At 47.5% G+C, this 17,544-nt stretch overlaps 1 protein-coding gene across 14 annotated transcripts in view; it reads left to right on the top strand.

Annotated features, from left to right (window-relative positions):
* The window catches only part of LOC144798493 (uncharacterized), a 181,092-nt gene that overhangs the window by 99,768 nt on the left and 63,780 nt on the right, over positions 1-17,544 (top strand). For all 14 annotated transcript variants that reach the window (XR_013603554.1, XR_013603553.1, XR_013603552.1 and 11 more), the window contains exons 7-8: positions 3,340-3,848; positions 4,260-4,374. Coding sequence is in view for 11 of the 14 variants with exons in the window: in XM_078669400.1 (XP_078525526.1) it covers positions 3,340-3,848; positions 4,260-4,374 (624 nt within the window). In the remaining 3 variants the exon portion in view is untranslated. The remainder of the gene's footprint in view (positions 1-3,339; positions 3,849-4,259; positions 4,375-17,544) is intronic.

Here is a 17,544-nt window from a genome sequence, read left to right as displayed (position 1 = left end):
GCCCTCTTCATCATCTGCCCCTCTCTGCATTTTATGTGAGTTGACCCCGGACTTCAGCCACGTCTCTTGTCTGTTGTAGCCTGCGAGGGAGCTGAAAAGGCTTGTAATGCTCAGATCGTTTGTGTCCATGTGTCGGAGGTCGGGTAGGGTTTTTTTTGTCCTCTTCCCAGACAGACTCCAGGCGGTTAATAGCCGCTCGACACTTGTCATTTAAGTAAAACGGGGGTCGCGGCTGGAGATTGGGGCTTTGTCACGTGATGTAAGAAGACGTTTAAGGTTACTCGGAGGGTCCGCGTTGGTGTGTCTTGGCACTAAAAGCGCGCGCTCCCGTGGAAGCCGGGATCACGGGACGGGAGAGAGAGGGGGGAGGGGGGCTTGGGGGGGCGCGTTAGGAAATGATGCTTGTCTGTGATTCGGTGGGTGGACCCGCCAGTGTACAGCTCGCATTCAGAGAGTGCCAGCAATCTGTGATTAAGTCAGTCAGCACATTGTTGTTCGAGCCAGAGCAGATGTTTTTAAAACGATTTGGAGGCCAAGCAGGAATCCAACTTCAGTTGCGACGTTATGCAATGTGCACTTTACACATTGGCAGGGTGCAGAGGCCTGAACACGATACGCGTTTCTGTTTGTTTTTGTACCCTCCTGCGCGCTTATTTGGAAGAAGGCGTTGATGCATGAGGCCTAATTCATGTGCTTCTAATTGCCCTTTGGATGAGACTCTATTGGCGCGCGCGGTTGGGTAGCCATTGAAGTGCTTAAAATAGTAATGGGAACTGTGATCCTGAGTGCTTTGGGGCGGGGTCAGCGAGCGTGGGACAGAGTCAGACACAAGGCTGCCAAAAAAACAAAACCGTCTACAGTTATGTTGTAAGCCTTTCTCCTTCTGAAAAATGTCTATAAACCATGGTGCACATACCTTAACAAAAAAAAAAATATATATATATATCGGGGGCAAATGCAATGTTTTATGGATGCTCAGCTTGGTAATGGAATTATTACACTTGTCGGTGTGTAACGAGACAGATTCCCAAGTTATAATTAATGCTTTGGGGGAAAAGGCACGTGTATTTATAGTGCTACGAGGTCCCCAAATGTAAACGAAAGCAGTGTCAGCATGGAATTCACTATTTTAAAAATGTTACAAAAGACTCCTGCAAAATGAACAAGTGCTTTCAAACTATCTTTTTGTTAATATGCAAACAAACTGCACTTTTTAGGTCTCCCTGTCCAGCGAAAGACCTATTGCTGCCACGCCCAGCGCTGTGCACATCTCCTGTTGCACATTCCCGGCAAGTGACTAACACATACATACGCACACTCGCAGGCAGGCAGGCACACGCACACTCACACACACGCAGGCAGGCACACGCACGCACACTCACACACACGCAGGCAGACACACACACACACACACACAGGCAGGCATACACACACACACTGCATACACAGCATACACACACACTGCATACACACACACACACTGCATACACACACACACATACTGCATACACACACACTGCATACACACACACACATACTGCATACACACACACACTGCATACACACACACTGCATACACACACTGCATACACACACACTGCATACACACACACACTGCATACACACACTGCATACACACACTGCATACACACACTGCATACACACACTGCATACACACATACACTGCATACACACACACACACTGCATATACACACACACTGCATATACACACACACACTGCATACACACACACACTGCATACACACACACACACTGCATACACACACACACTGCATACACACACACACTGCATACACACACACACTGCATACACACACACACTGCATACACACACACACTGCATATACACACACACACTGCATATACACACACACACTGCATACACACACACACTGCATACACACACACACACACTGCATACACACACACACACTGCATACACACACACACTGCATACACACACACACTGCATACACACACACACACACACACTGCATACACACACACACTGCATACACACACACTGCATACACACACACACTGCATACACACACACACTGCATACACACACACTGCATACACACACACACACTGCATACATACACACACACAGCATACACACACACACAGCATACACACACACACAGCATACACACACACACACTGCATATACACACACACACACACTGCATACACACACACACACTGCATACACACACACTGCATACACACACACACTGCATACACACACACACTGCATACACACACACACTGCATACACACACACACACACACACACTGCATGCATACACACACACACTCTGCACAACACACACTGCACACATGTAGGCAGGCACACACTGCATACACACTGCATACACACAACACCCCCATTCTATGTACTCACGGGTCATTGCTGGCCGTGCTCCAAGGTTCGCAGACACCGAAACTCCACTCTCTCGTACTCTCCTGACATCACTGATTGCCGCCGGACCGACCAAGCGCCGCTTCACTCCGCCCTCGAGACCCTACACCCTATTGGTTAACTGGACACCACGTGATTCGTGCTTGTTGTAAATCCAATTATTAGAATTAAGAGAAGGACAAAAATGTCAGTGCAATGTTGGTATTCAGGTTAAATGCATCTTTACGCATTATCGGACCTTAATCGGCTTAACAATATGCAAAACAATATGCAAGACAAACATCACCATGTCAGCTTGGAGATAACACTGCAACACCGTAGCAAACAAATCAAAAGTAGAAAATGTCATATTTGGTCCAGTAGAGGGCACCATTTTCTGCTCACTTAGTTTCTTCTGCAGAAAAATGAATCTCTGGTAAATGTAGATAATTTTTTTACATTTCGTGTATCCAGGTAGGTGGCAGTTCCCTCTCCAAGTGATGTGTTCGCTTACTGGAGACAGAAAGTCACAGCTGAGTGTAAGTGTTAAACCCTACCTTTAACAACAAGCATTTGCAATGCAATAGGGCTCGCATTTAAGCGAGTTTAAGCTATTGGCATTGGAAATGACAATGCCTTTTATTTATGTTTTAAAAACTAAAACATAAATAAAAGGCTTTATCATTTAGAATGCCAATAGCTCAGACTTGTGTAAATGCGAGACCTATGGCATTGCAAATGCTTGTTTCTTTAATTCTCTAACTACAGGAAAAACTAATTGGTGACAGTTTTGACTTGTGCTGCAGCAGAGGTAGTTAAAAGAATATGCGTTAATATATATTTGCAGATTTCTTTTTTCTTTTTCTTTTTGCCCTCACACTGATTTATTTCCTTGTGGCTTCCTCTCTTCTAGGTATTTATTCGATGAAAGTAGCGTGGAATACCAATATTACAGATTAAAACTGTCAGAACTGCAAAAATTGAAAAAATCTGTTAAGGATGTAACGGTCCAGGCAGATTCATGCCAAACGTCATCTGAAGATTTTTCAAACAAGTCAATGAGAGCAGTGGCCCTTGCAAATGAACTTGCAGAACTAAAGGAAAAAATTGTCCATGGCCAAATCATTCTGCAGAACGAAACTGTAACATCAGGCACGCAGACGGGCCTAGATCATGTAGTGCAAGAACGCCCAGCAGGTGTTGTGCAGCCCTCCCAAAGTCAGTCTGTTCAGGAGAAAACAATGCCCTGTGTTGAACGGTCCACTGACAGACAAGTGTCTGCTGAAGAGGCCACGGAACCTGAAGTATATTCTGTAGAGGCCGATCAACCTAAAAACCTCATTGTAGAGGCAGAGAAGCCTAAAGCAACTGCTTCTGAAGCATCTGAGGAGTCAACATCATTCCAACTGCAATCCCCAGAACGTAAGTGATATATCTTCTTGTTTTCCAAAAGGATTGAAGGATACTCTCCAGTTTTGTCAGCTGGAGACTGATGTACCCTTAGGAATGACTCCAAAGAGGCAACTCCTTGACCTCTTAAGGGACGACTGATCGCCATTATATCACGCTTACGTATGGCTTGGTTGTGCTAACACTCAAAATACTGTCAAGGCACCTTTAATTTATTTGCTTCAAGTCATACATTTCAGCCTTTAACTACCAGGCTTGGTACCAATAGTTTAAAGCAGGTTCCTACAGTTTGGTAGACACAGAATAACGCTTTTTTGAGCATACCTGGCCTGTGATTACCATTACAGGCAGCAGTGATAGAAATAAACAAAGTTTATATCCTATCTGTTGTGACTTACAAATATATTTTTGTTTAATTTTCAGTTGATGCCAGCACTAGAGAAACTGCAGAAAATCTGGCCCGGTTTCTTGTTGAAGTTGGACCAGAAATTGATGGCGGGTTTAATGTGGGCATTCTTTCTGAAAACCCAGAATTCTGGTACGTAATCTAGACAGTCTACATGTCATTTTATATCTTATACGATGCTCAAGTCTCTTTATCCTTCAACCTGTGGGTTACGTATTTAGCATCTATTTTATGTAATGTTGTGAAGTTTTGGGGTTTTGTGCGGGATACAGATGAGTCTATGCTGTGAACCCGCAAGGTATCAAGGTAGCCAGGTTCGCATAAACGAATGCTCATGTTTATAAAACATCAATACAATAAATAATTAAAGTGTGGCATACAGTGGAGAAGATCTCTGAAGATGAGTGAATTGGGGACAATTTATTGAGCTTTTAAATGTTTGAGTCCATAAGGGCATAGTGCACACGCAAGATCTTGGCCCAAATTACCTCCTTACGTCCCGATTGCAACCTCACTGAAAGGACTGTACTGTTGTACCTGCACACTGCTCATCAGCAACAGACCTTTAGCTAATGAGGTTTCCCTTTTATCCGTGATGTTTTTATTTACCTCTACACAGCAAGCATCTTTTTTGTTTTAAATGTATTTTAGTATATAATATGCTTGACAAACACTTCACCTTGAACTTTCTATTTGCTGTTGTTAACTTGTATTGGTGTAATGCAAGACTATTGAAATGCTCTGCTTTCAGAGTTAATACAGAGCGCTCTTTGATAGCCTTCAGGGTGCTACCTACCCATGATGAAGGTAAAATGTTGAACTGAGTATTAAATCATCAGTTGCAGACATTTACTTTGCCATATTCCCTTCTCATAAGCAAACTCCCCCTCCTCCAAACTGTTAGAACAGCAGTGACTGTTTAGACATGCATTGCTTCAGTTGGGATGAAAGGTGTTGAAGTAGTGTTTGTCTTCATTAATGAGAGCGAATATTGCAAAGTTTGCTCTTTGTTTCTGGACGCACAAGTTTGTCTTGAGAAAATCCATGTTTTACATACGGAGATACGGGTTTGGGCATTATGTCATATTTAATTAGTTTCCAATGATGTACCCGTTATCATATTCACTCAGATCCGTTCACATTACTTTCACGTTTGTACATATCAAATTCTTGGCATTACATATTGAATTGAGAGATGCCTTTGTTGTGATTATTGCATGCCTCAACAAATATATACTCTGCTGACATGTCTTATAAACATGACCAAAAGCCTCATTTACGTTGACTAAATTTAGTATCTTCTTTCCTTGACTTAAAATGCATTCACCAATCATGGCACAGGTATTGCCTCTCTAATATTACCACTCATCCTCATTCCAGCATCTTTGCTCCATCTCTTTTCTCCCTGACCTAAACAGAAAGACACAGGCATGATGTGTGGCGGTCTAATTCCATGCTTCCCTGATGATCATCAGTATGGAGTAAAAGAAAGAATTATTTCTATTCTGCTACCCCGGGAACTAAACCTTTACAAGGTGCTTCAATCTTGTATGTGTGTTGGGATCAGAAATGTCAGCTTTAAGATCTTTCCATATCTCATAGTGGATAATTTCAGTCTGGATCTTCTCTTAAAGCTCATTAAATAGTCTTGAAACATAAAGCATCTCACCACTTTTACAATCTAATTTATTATCCGGTAGAAAAAGCAAGCGTCGACGTTTCGGTCTCTATTCTTGCGTTTCCGAGACCATCCTCAGGACATAAAAAATCATATCTTGGGAGACCCTCAACCACGGAAGTTCTGATGCTTTTTCTACAGGATAATAAATTAGATTGTAAATAGGTAGAAAAGCTCTTGCAATTGTTGTATAGAGAATTTTTGTAGATCAATTTATTTGTATGTTCTCTTACAACGTTGTATATCTATCATGTACCCTTGTAACAAATATTAAATCCGAATACTCTTTCATATACACCCTTTCTTTTGCTCTCTTTTGTCTCAAAAAGATCACTGTTTAGTGACAAACAGAAATTGACTTAAAAAACATTTGTCACAGTTGTTGTGCATTAACAGCATCAAATATATCAGGTCGTACGATTGTAGATATTTAAAATAATATTTGAAACATAAAGACAATTAAAACCCTTGAAGGTCCAATTACCATAACATATCTATTGCCCAAACCCTCAAGGGTATATTGGGTTGCTCACTTTTGTGTACCCTAGGTTAGCATGGCACAAGATGAATGTTGGCTACTCTACTTCCCCAGAAAGTAGAAGTGTATTGACCAATTCCTGGGCCTGGGGTGCGGAGAACAAGACACTGAAGTGAAGGAGGATAGAGCTGGGTCTTCCCTTAGAAATTCAGTGAGGTCCTTGTTAGAAAAGGGTGATAAGTTCTTCTGAGCACGGCCATTTGGTGAACGTTCAAGGGTGGCACAATAGTTTTTGTTGTTCAAGGTGAGAAGGTTCCTAAGCAGCATCTGTCTCTGATCACTGCTTCAGGAAGGCTCATGACAGGCCGGTGCAGAAATGTCACGCCAATGTGCCCTTGTTTTGGATACTTGTGCTTAAGAGGGAAAGAGTGTGCCTTGCCCTGCAGAAGGAAAGACAGTCAAGGAGAAGAAGCCCAGTGTGTTCTGGTGTGGGGAATAACCTGAAAACGTTAGCCGCTACAAGGGAATGGTGTTAGTGGCACCCCGTTCGCAGAAGGGTTTCCCCGTTTTCCATGATCACTTATGTTCACAAACCTAATCAGGGTTGTTTAAAATTGCAAGCATTGTGTTTGATCAGCACACCATCTTGGTTGTCAGACTGGTACTGCCACGTTTGTTAATCAGAACACACCATTACCACAGATGGTGTGAGTCCTGGTAAGTCGAGAGGTGGCGGCTGCTGAAGTCCTCCACTAGGTTAAGATTGGCATGGAGGCTGCACCCCAGTACCAGCATACCATCTACACCCGACCTAGGGAGATTGCAACTGCTGAAGATGAAGGCTGCTGTGTAAGCCAACCCACCAAAATTAGCAGGCTTGTAAGCTCCAAACAAGGCCACAGCTGCAGCCACAACCCTTAAACATCCACAACCACAGCAGCAGGACTGCTACATGCTTCTGTCCCTCACCACCCCAACCTGCAACAATGGAAAATAGGTAACCACAGGGCTTATAAGCTGTGAGCGAAACAGTAGACGGAATAGAGAATTAAGGTTAGCCTTGTACTTGGTAACCACTGGATATGAAAAGGAACTGAACCACTGGGCACATCGGCGCCTTGGGAGTAATGTAAGTGAACTCTACCTGTGTCTAACTAGTGCCCGAGTTATACACCAGAGGTTATAGACACTGGGGAATTCTGTTGGGGGGGAGGGGGTACTGACGGATGTAGCACTTCAAGGAAGTTCTGGTCAGTATACTTCTGGTCACTCACTAGTGTCATTCCTTTGCCCTGTAACTAGCGGCTGACAGCTTTTATTGTCCTCCTATCTCCTACACCCAACAGCCCTACTAAAATGGAGCTCAACGGCAAGCACACTTTTAGAATTAAATACCCTTCCACTCTCACCAAAAAAGCCACTAAACGTTTTAAACATAACTTCTTGAGGTCGCACCCTGAAACACCCTTTGCCGACACCTACTTCTCACCGGGCAATGGAGCCCTGAATACTGATATCATCTTCCACACCTCACGCAGAGCCCAATGGAGAAAAGCGTTCCTATCCCTACTCACCGTCTCCACCACCAGGAAAACAACTCATGGCCTAACTCTCTCTATCACACCTTCCCACCTCTTCCCTGGCAGGACTACCATTACTATCTACAATAACGGGATTGTCCTAATTCAATCCACGGACAAGAACCTGGAACTACTAGACAACCTGTTCCCCAAGTTCAAAGAGCACCTTTCCAAGCTGCGGACCCCCACCCAGAACTCCACCAGCAATATCACCCCTGATGTCGCTGCCCCCACCTTCAACACCTCTACCCCCAGCACCCCAGTAAACGGCCCACCAGCTGTTAACGCCTCACACTCCCCAAGGACAGTCACAAATTTCTCCATCACATATACTAGCCGCCCCTCTAACATGACCCCTCTTATCCCCACTCATACCCCCCCATCCCTCTCCCCCCTGACATCATAACTCCCACCCACAACACGCCACCATCTGAACACACCACCACCTGGAGTTTATCCACCCCCCCCTCCCATCCCCCCCAAGGCAGACTCCTCTCCCTCCCCAGCTCCCTCCCCACTCTCATCCACGAGTCTCTCACACCTGACACAATAAATCTCACACACAACACGCCACCATCTGAACTCACCACCATTCGGAGTCTATCCACCCCCCCCTCTCATCCCCCCCACGGCGGACACCTCTCCTTCCCCAGCTCCCCCCCCACTCCCACCCACGACATTCTCACCCTCCCAATAAAAGATACAGAACATACCGCCTCCCTTACCTTAGCATCCCCCTCTCTCCCACCCACCGCCTACTTCACCTACTTCACCCACACTCCTCGCCCACAAACACGCCCACACTTTGAATGCCAGCCCACTCATTAGCACCGCAGAACCTTCCAACAACGCTAGTATATCCCCCCCCTCGATACCCTGCCCGCTTTCCAGCTCACTACTCAACCATTCACCAATGGCTCTCACCACCAACCCCATCCCCAATGCACCTCCTGACCTGACTTTATCCAACCTCCAACAAGTCAAAGAGGATATTCTACAAATCAAAAAAGATGTCCACGCAATCAAAGACCTTCTCTCCTCACAGCCCAGTCCACGTCCCACCATCCCTCTACCCCACAAACGACGCACCCCCCATCTTCCCACCATCCCTCTACCCCACAAACGACGCACCCTCCCTACATACCCTCGCCTCCAACGACACCCGCGCTGGCCGACTATCCCAGTTCGCAATAACTCCCACCGCCCCCGTCGTGCCCTCAACGCATTGTCGGACCGCGACTTATGCTCTCTCCTACGCTCTTATGGCCCAGGTCCGGTAAAACACATATCCAACACACACATCCCCATACCCACAATTCTTACAAACCCTCTGAGGTGCCCATCACTCAACAACAGAGGTTTTGCAGCGTGAATCTTTCTGGATTCACTATGCTGTGCATTATTCCGCGGTCTTGTGGTTGGGTCCGGATTCGTAGTCTTTTCTTTGTTTTTTTTTTTTTTTTTCTTAGCCCAGGTGGGCGTCGGCGTCACACCCCCTTGGGTGTATTTCCGGTGACGTCGGCATGCTTCCTGCGGAAGCTCCCACTCTTGGGCGCCATCTTCAGATTCTTTTTTTCCGCGGTCGGGTCTGGATCGTTCCCGTTTGGGCTCCAGACATTTTTGGAGAAAGAAGAAGGAAAATACAGAAAAGACGAGGAGAAGTCACCTGAAGACTCCAGGGGACTTCACCGACGAAAAACAAGCAAGGATAAGGCGTTTTCCATCGAGATCTTCGACGACCGTCGACGAACACGCGACCAGAGAGGCCCTGGACGCTAGAGGATGGACAACACGCCGTTCAAGTTCTGCCGTAACTGCCACCACAAGTACGCGCAGAAGGACCAGCACCCGGTATGCAACCTTTGCCTACCGGTGGACCACGAGAGCGGAGACTGCAACGCCTGTTCCGCCTTCACCCCGAAGACCCTTCGTGTGAGAGAGAGGCAGAGGGTAGCACACGCCGCCCTGCAGGGGAAGGCCCCGACTCCGTCACTCTACGAGCTGGGGATGTCCTCCGAGGAAGAAGACAACGCTGCCGCCGAAGACGACAGCTACACGGTCGTAGAGACCGATTACACGAAGACTTCTGACAAGGTAGGAGACTCTTCGGCCCCCAAGAACCCGAGAGACTCTGAGTCTAGAAAAATCGAGGGCAAGACCCCGAAAGCGCCGACGCCAAAAAAGGCGGCGTCCGCGACTACTCCCAGGCCCAGCGGATCCTCCGAGAAGGAGTCCCCGGCGCCGAGAGCTGCTGATCAGCAGAAAACGTCGAAAATCGTCCCCGAAAAGGATCGATCGACGAGGGAGAAAGACCCGAAACTGACGACGACGACCAGAGACCCGAAATCCGGTTCGACGTCGAAAACTTCGACTCCGAGAGGCACGGCGACGAGCCATCCGTCGAAGAGAGCGGCCGACCCATCCGACGCGGAACACGCGGCCGAGATGGAAAAGAAAAGAAGGCGCCTCGAGGCAGAAATGGAGAACATCATGCAGCGGAAGAAAGATTTCGACGCAAAGATGAAAGCCTTCACGATCCCTCACAAGACCAAGCCACCAGTGATGGAGGTGGTCGAGGAGGAAGAAGAGATCGCCGAAGTCACCGAGCAAGACCAGGACGTCGAGGTGCTCGACGACCAGGAGGAGTACGAGAATCCCTACGAAAGTTACAGCTATGGGGAGGAAGATGAGGGCAGGACAGACACTGAGTCGGCACCCTCTGACCTTCAGGAGGTAGATTACATCGATGTCGACACCGACAGCCCGGAGGAGGTGGTCGACACCTACCCCTCGAGGCCCTCGCCGCCGGACGACATCGGGGCCTACAACTCGGTGATACAATCTGCCGCAGCAGCTTTCAAGCTCAAGCTCGACGAAGAGAAGCAGAAAGCAGACTTCCTTCTGGAAACATTACTCCCAACACAAACGAGGAGCCAGTTCCTTCCAATGCTCGAGAGCGTCTTGGCTCAGGGGAAGGAAGCTTTCAGGGAGCCCGCAACATGCAAGGCAGTAACTCCCAGAACTGAGAAGAAGTACAAGCATGCCACAAAGGACCCGGCCTACATTCAGGGCACGGTCTCCGCAGACTCCATTATCACGGCCACAGCAAGGAGGAGGGCTAACGTACCCACTACCTCGGGCCCACCACCGGATAAGGAGAGCAAAAGGATGGATCTGGTGGGCAGAAGGATCGAACGGAATGCCGCGACCCACTGGCGCATGGCTAATTCCAACGCCCTGATAAACAGGCACATGTACCAAATCATGGAGGGACTGGGGCAGTTGGTGAAGGACTTGCCCCAGGATGCCAGGCAAAAAGCCGAAAAGCTGATTGAAGAGGGGAAGAATGCGGCAAATTCTTGCCTTAAGACGGCCCTGGATGGGGCAGACACCGCCAGCAGGCTCATGATGATGGGCGTCACGGAAAGGAGGCACGCCTGGCTCAGGATATCCGGTTTCAAACCGGAGGTGCAACACAGCATCCTGAACACACCGTTCAACGGCAGCACGCTTTTCGGACCAACAGTTGATGAACAACTCAGCCAACTGAAGAAAGATAACGAAACAGCAAGATCCATGGGGGCATTGCAGTTCAGAGGGAACAAGAGGGGCACCCCGTCACGGAGGCCCGGCGGGAGAGGCGGAAACCAGCCAGGTACATCACACCAGGCTTTCCAGCAAACGCACCGGGCAGACTCGCAGACTCAGCAGGGTCATCAGAAGCAGCCCTGGCAGTACCAACAAAGAGGCCAGTCCTTTCGAGGGAGAAATGGACGGGGGCAAAATAGAAGAGGGGGCCAGCAGCCCACCTCCAAGTGACTTCAAAAAACTCCGTGTGCCCGCCCGCAAAAAAGAACCCAGGGGGCAGCACGTACAGATGGGTCAAGACAAACTAGACACCTACGACCACAGGACACCAGTGGGAGGAAGATTAAGATACCACCTCCAGGAGTGGAGAGAAATCACATCAGACAAATGGATCCTCAACATTATCCAATTCGGATACTGCATAGAGTTGGAGGGGAGGCCAACAAGCAAAAAACCAAAAAGGAAACCACTAGCAGGCAAACAGCTACAGTGCCTTCAGGAAGAAGCAAAAGAACTCCTGCAGAAGCAGGCCATAGAACGGGTACCCTTCAAGGAAAGAAACACAGGAGTATACTCAACGTACTTCCTGGTACCAAAAGTAGACGAGACAATGAGACCCATTCTCGATTTAAGATTCATGAACAAATTCATAAGAACGCAGAAATTCAAAATGACCTCCCTGCAAGAGGTGCTCCCACAATTGCAGATCGGGGACTTCATGGTCACTATAGACCTCAAAGACGCATACCTGCACATCCCAATGAACAGAAAGCACAAACACATGCTCAGGTTCACCGTCGGAGAAAGCCACTACCAGTTCACGACACTGGCCTTCGGTCTAAAATCGGCACCAAGAGTGTTCACAAAGTGCCTCGCAGCAGTCGCAGCGCACCTAAGAAGGCAAGGGATACACGTATACCCTTACCTGGACGACTGGCTGGTGAAAGCAAACTCATACCAGAAATGCAAGCTGCACGCACATACAGTGACCAGCACGCTCATAAACCTGGGGTTCTCCATCCATTGGAAGAAATCATCAATGGAGCCAGAACAAGTGAAGATCTTCCTGGGAGCACAGATCAACACCTTACAGGGCAAGGTGTTCCCCAGCGAGAAGAGGGCGAGGGCGCTGGTGAAGGAAACTCGCCTCTACCGGAAGGGACAAGCTCGGACAGTGAGGACTGCGAGCAAGATCATGGGGATGATGGCATCATGCATCCACCTGGTACCGAATGTACGACTCCACATGAGACCCATTCAAGAATGGCTACAGGAGCAATGGTCACAAGCTACAGGCAGTTGGGAGGATCTAGTGGTTGTAACGCACGAAGTGCAGAAGGAGATGACATGGTGGACCATGGAGAACATAGCAAGGGGAAAGCCTCTAACGCCCCCAACGCCAACAGTGACCATCACCACAGACGCATCCCTGAAGGGATGGGGCGCTCACATGGAGGAGCTCAAGGTGAGAGGACTGTGGACACCGACGGATGCCACAAAACACATCAATTACTTAGAGTTGAAGACAATCTTCCTTGCACTGAAAGCCTTCCAGACAAGACTGTACAATCACAAGGTGTTGATACAAACAGACAATACCACTGCGATGTTCTACATCAACAAGCAGGGGGGCACCCAGTCAGCCCCGCTTTCAACGCTAGCACAGGAGATATGGAGGTGGGCAATCCCTCTCAAGATAGACCTGCTGGCCATACACCTGCCAGGGAAGGACAACATACAAGCAGATTGGCTCAGCAGGCAGACTTCAGCATCCCACGAGTGGGAGCTCAATGCTCAGGAGACAAGGCACCTATTCGACAGATGGGGAACTCCATCGGTGGACCTGTTTGCCACACGCCAGAATGCAAAATGCCGAAACTTCGCATCCAGGCAGCCCGAGGAGGGGTCACTGGGGAATGCCCTATGGATAGATTGGTCAGGGACATTTGCCTACGCCTTTCCCCCGATACCACTGATGCACAGAGTACTGAGCAAGTGCAGAGCGAGCAACATGACACTGATACTGGTCGCACCACAGTGGGCGAGGCAGACATGGTACTCGCAGATCATGGAGATGACACAGTGTGCACCCCACAGATTCAGCAGGAGGAAAGACTTACTCTCCATGCAGAACGGAGAGGTGCTGCACCCAGAGCCAGAGAGCATGAGCCTAGTAGCGTGGCTCCTGAGGACATAGAGTTCGCACATTTAAGGTTGCCAGAAAGTACACTGAAGGTCCTGCGGGAGGCAAGAAGGCCTAGCACTCGGAAGTGCTATGGGGCGAAATGGAAGAGGTTCACAATATGGTGTAGACAAGAAAGGCTTCACAATAAAATGAAGAGGGACTCCACAGTGCTAAAGTACCTGACGCACTTGCTAGAGAAGAACCTTAGCTCATCCTCCTTGAGGGTTCACTTAGCAGCAATAGTCGCCTACACAAGGGGTGAAACGTGCAGGAGTTTCTTCACATCACAGGTGGTGAAGAGATTCCTAGAAGGGGCGAAAAGGATCGCACCGCCCAAGCGGGTGCCGCCACCGGCATGGAACTTGAACATAGTCCTAACGGAACTCATGAAAGAGCCCTTTGAACCGCTCCACAAGGCGTCCTTAAAGATGCTAACTATGAAAACAGCTTTCCTGGTTGCAATAACGTCCCTACGCAGAGTAAGCGAGCTTCAGGCTCTGACGCTACAAGAACCCTACATACAAATACATAATGACAGGGTTGTGATGAGGACTGACCCAAACTTCATGCCGAAGGTGGTATCTAAATTTCACATGAACCAGTCTATACAGATACCGAGTTTTTTCCAAAAACCAACAACTGCGGCAGAGCGAGCTCTGCACACCCTGGACGCCAGAAGGACAGTCATGCACTACATCGAAAGGACGAAGGGACACAGGAAGACAAAACAGTTCTTTGTGTCATTCGCCAACAGTTACATGGGAAAAGCAGTAACCAAAAAGACCATTGCACGATGGATCGCACAGACAATCCAACTCTGCCACAAGCGGGCAGGACAAGAGCTAGCAGAGGGGACACGTGCCCACTCCACTAGGAAAAAGGGCGCTACAATAGCCTTCCTGGCTAACACACCCATACAAGACATATGCCTGGCGGCAACATGGGCTTCGGTGCACACGTTCACGAAGCACTACTGTGTGGACATACAGATGAACAAGGAAGCTCAAGTTGGACAGAAGGTGCTACAGCACATATTCAATACCCAACGCTCATCTTCCACCCAACCGCCACAGAAATGAGAAACCGCTACAAAATCTATGCACAGCATAGTGAATCCAGAAAGATTCACGCTGCAAAACGAATAGTTTTCTTACCTGTCGGTGTAGTTTTGCAGCTTGAAGATCTTTCTGGATTCACTAGCGAACCCACCCACCTCCGCCAGAAAGATGAGGCTGGAGAGAGAAGAGGTGGTTAACATAAGAAAGGATATTTAAGAAGTACAGAGCGGTAAAATACCAACTAATTAGAACATTGCCATTACTTCGGAAACGAAAGAAACACGGAAAAAAAGAACCCGAAGATGGCGCCCAAGAGTGGGAGCTTCCGCAGGAAGCATGCCGACGTCACCGGAAATACACCCAAGGGGGTGTGACGCCGACGCCCACCTGGGCTAAGAAGAAAAAAAAAAAACCAAAGAAAAGACTACGAATCCGGACCCAACCACAAGACCGCGGAATAATGCACAGCATAGTGAATCCAGAAAGATCTTCAAGCTGCAAAACTACACCGACAGGTAAGAAAACTATTCGTTCCGTCCCTAACAACCTCAGAAAAGTCCCCCTCACACTAGAAAGCTCGACCACCCTTCTCTCTCCCAAACTCAAGTGCATCCTACTGAACTGCAGATCGGCCCAGAGACACTCCTCCGATATTGCTGATCTCGTCTCAGCCATGGATCTGGACCTAGCCATTCTAACGGAAACGTGGCTTACTGAAGCCTCTACCCCGATTATGGACATCCTAGTCCCCCCCAATTATCACATCATTAGGCTGGACAGGTCTCCTGGCAAGACGGGCGGGGGAATTGCATGCATTTTTAGGAGCAACCTCTCCGTTACTAAAGTCACCTCCCCCTCCCTTTCCTCCTGTGAACTCCTCTGCCTCGACATCACCAGCGAGGGCAAGCAAGTTTGTGCTTTACATCTCATCTATCACCCGCCTGGTGACAATCTCATATTCACCCAACAACTCATGGACATGATCAATTCCAATGCCGGTCGGCAGACCACCCAAGTCTACCTGGGTGACTTCAATCTCCACTGGAACGATCAGAAAGACACAGTGGTGAATAGTCTCAAAACTTTCCTTAATTCGCTTGACCTCACCCAAATATGCGATAGACCAACACACGACAAAGGCTCGATACTCGATCTCATCATTGCCAAAGAGAACGCTACACAACTGGAGACGATTCTACCCTGCGACTGGTCAGATCACCACATTATCACCTTCTTTATCAATGAAAAAGTTAAACCTAACCCGACTCAACCAATCAAATCCAAAACATGGAAAAGGGACATGAAGAATCTTAACCCCTCTACCCTGCCTCCCCACATCGGCAATCTCCTCCTTCCCCCCTCAGGTGCCTCGGATGTTCAATCACTGATGATATGGTTGAAATATATAAAGTCATCTTTCACTGCCCTCGGGAGACCAGACCTATATACAACACCTTCAAACATCAGGAAAAGGGACATTGCTTGGATTAAGAAAGAATTCCAGGGGAGGATACGTTTAGATAGAGAGGAGTTGGAAGTCAAGAAACCATTAGTAAGAGCACATTTGGTCTTGTCCTCTTCCCCCGCTATGGAACCATATCTGCAATTTGTTACTAAACCCCTGCATAGATTTTTATTAACCAGATTTAGAATGAACTTGATCCACTACTCACTAGGCTGTTTCCCCGTATGGGGAAAACCTGAGCATGCACCACCTTGTGAGTGTGATCAGTTCTCTAATCAGGATACTCTCCATTTTATGTTTTTTTGTGGGCTTTACAATTTGGAGAGGGGAAAATATCTACTACCTCTCTTGAAAACCATGGGCTTTATACAAGTGAGACCAGCCTTGCTTTTTCTTCAACGGTTACCAGACGCACATGTCACTTTCTGTGTTGCTAGTTTTTTAACAGCCGCTTATAGAGGAAAAAACAAAAGAAGCCCGAGAACTGTATTGTTCTAAACTAAAAGTGAACCTCTATATATTAATTTTAACTTTAACTAAGTGACCTTTTTAAGGATGCTGTGTGAAATAAATGTTTTGTGGGTATTTTTAAAATGTTTTAAAATGTTTTAAATGTATGTATTATTCCTGCCTTTTATGATTTTAACAAAAATCGAATAAAGTGTATTTTGACTGACTGACTGACACTGATCAACCACTACCTTGACTCTATGAACACAATAGTCAATGAAGTCGCCCCACTGCAACTGAAGAGAGTCTCCACCAAAATGTCTAACCCCTGGTATGATGATAGACTCAATGACGACAGGCGTACTATGCGAATGGCAGAGCGCACCTGGAGATCGGACCCTTCAGCACTGCACCTCAAAAGGCTTAATAACAAGAGAAATGCCTACTTCAGGAAAATAAAACGCACAAAGTCGGACTTCTTTAGCCGCCAGTTGGACCAAGCAAAAAACAGGCCAAGAAAGCTGTTGGAACTAATCAAGACCCAAACAAAGACACAACCTTTACAATCAAACAGCACAACAAGCGACACCCCACACTGTGAAGCCTTCTCTGCTTTCTTTAAGCTAAAGACTGACAACATAAGAAATGACCTCATCATGGATGTAATCCGATTCCCCAACCACACCAGAATGGCTAACACTCAACCTAAAAACAAGGCATCTTGGCTGGTCTTCGATACCTACTCGGAAGAAGCAATACACAAACTGCTCTGCACCTTGAAGCCCCTCTAATCACCTCACAGACCCTATACCTGCTAATG

The sequence above is a fragment of the Lissotriton helveticus genome, chromosome 12 (assembly GCF_964261635.1).
Source record: "Lissotriton helveticus chromosome 12, aLisHel1.1, whole genome shotgun sequence".
Taxonomy (NCBI): Eukaryota; Metazoa; Chordata; class Amphibia; order Caudata; family Salamandridae; genus Lissotriton; species Lissotriton helveticus.
The sequence above is the reverse complement of the archived record's forward strand: the minus strand, read 5'-3'. Positions and strand labels throughout refer to the sequence as shown.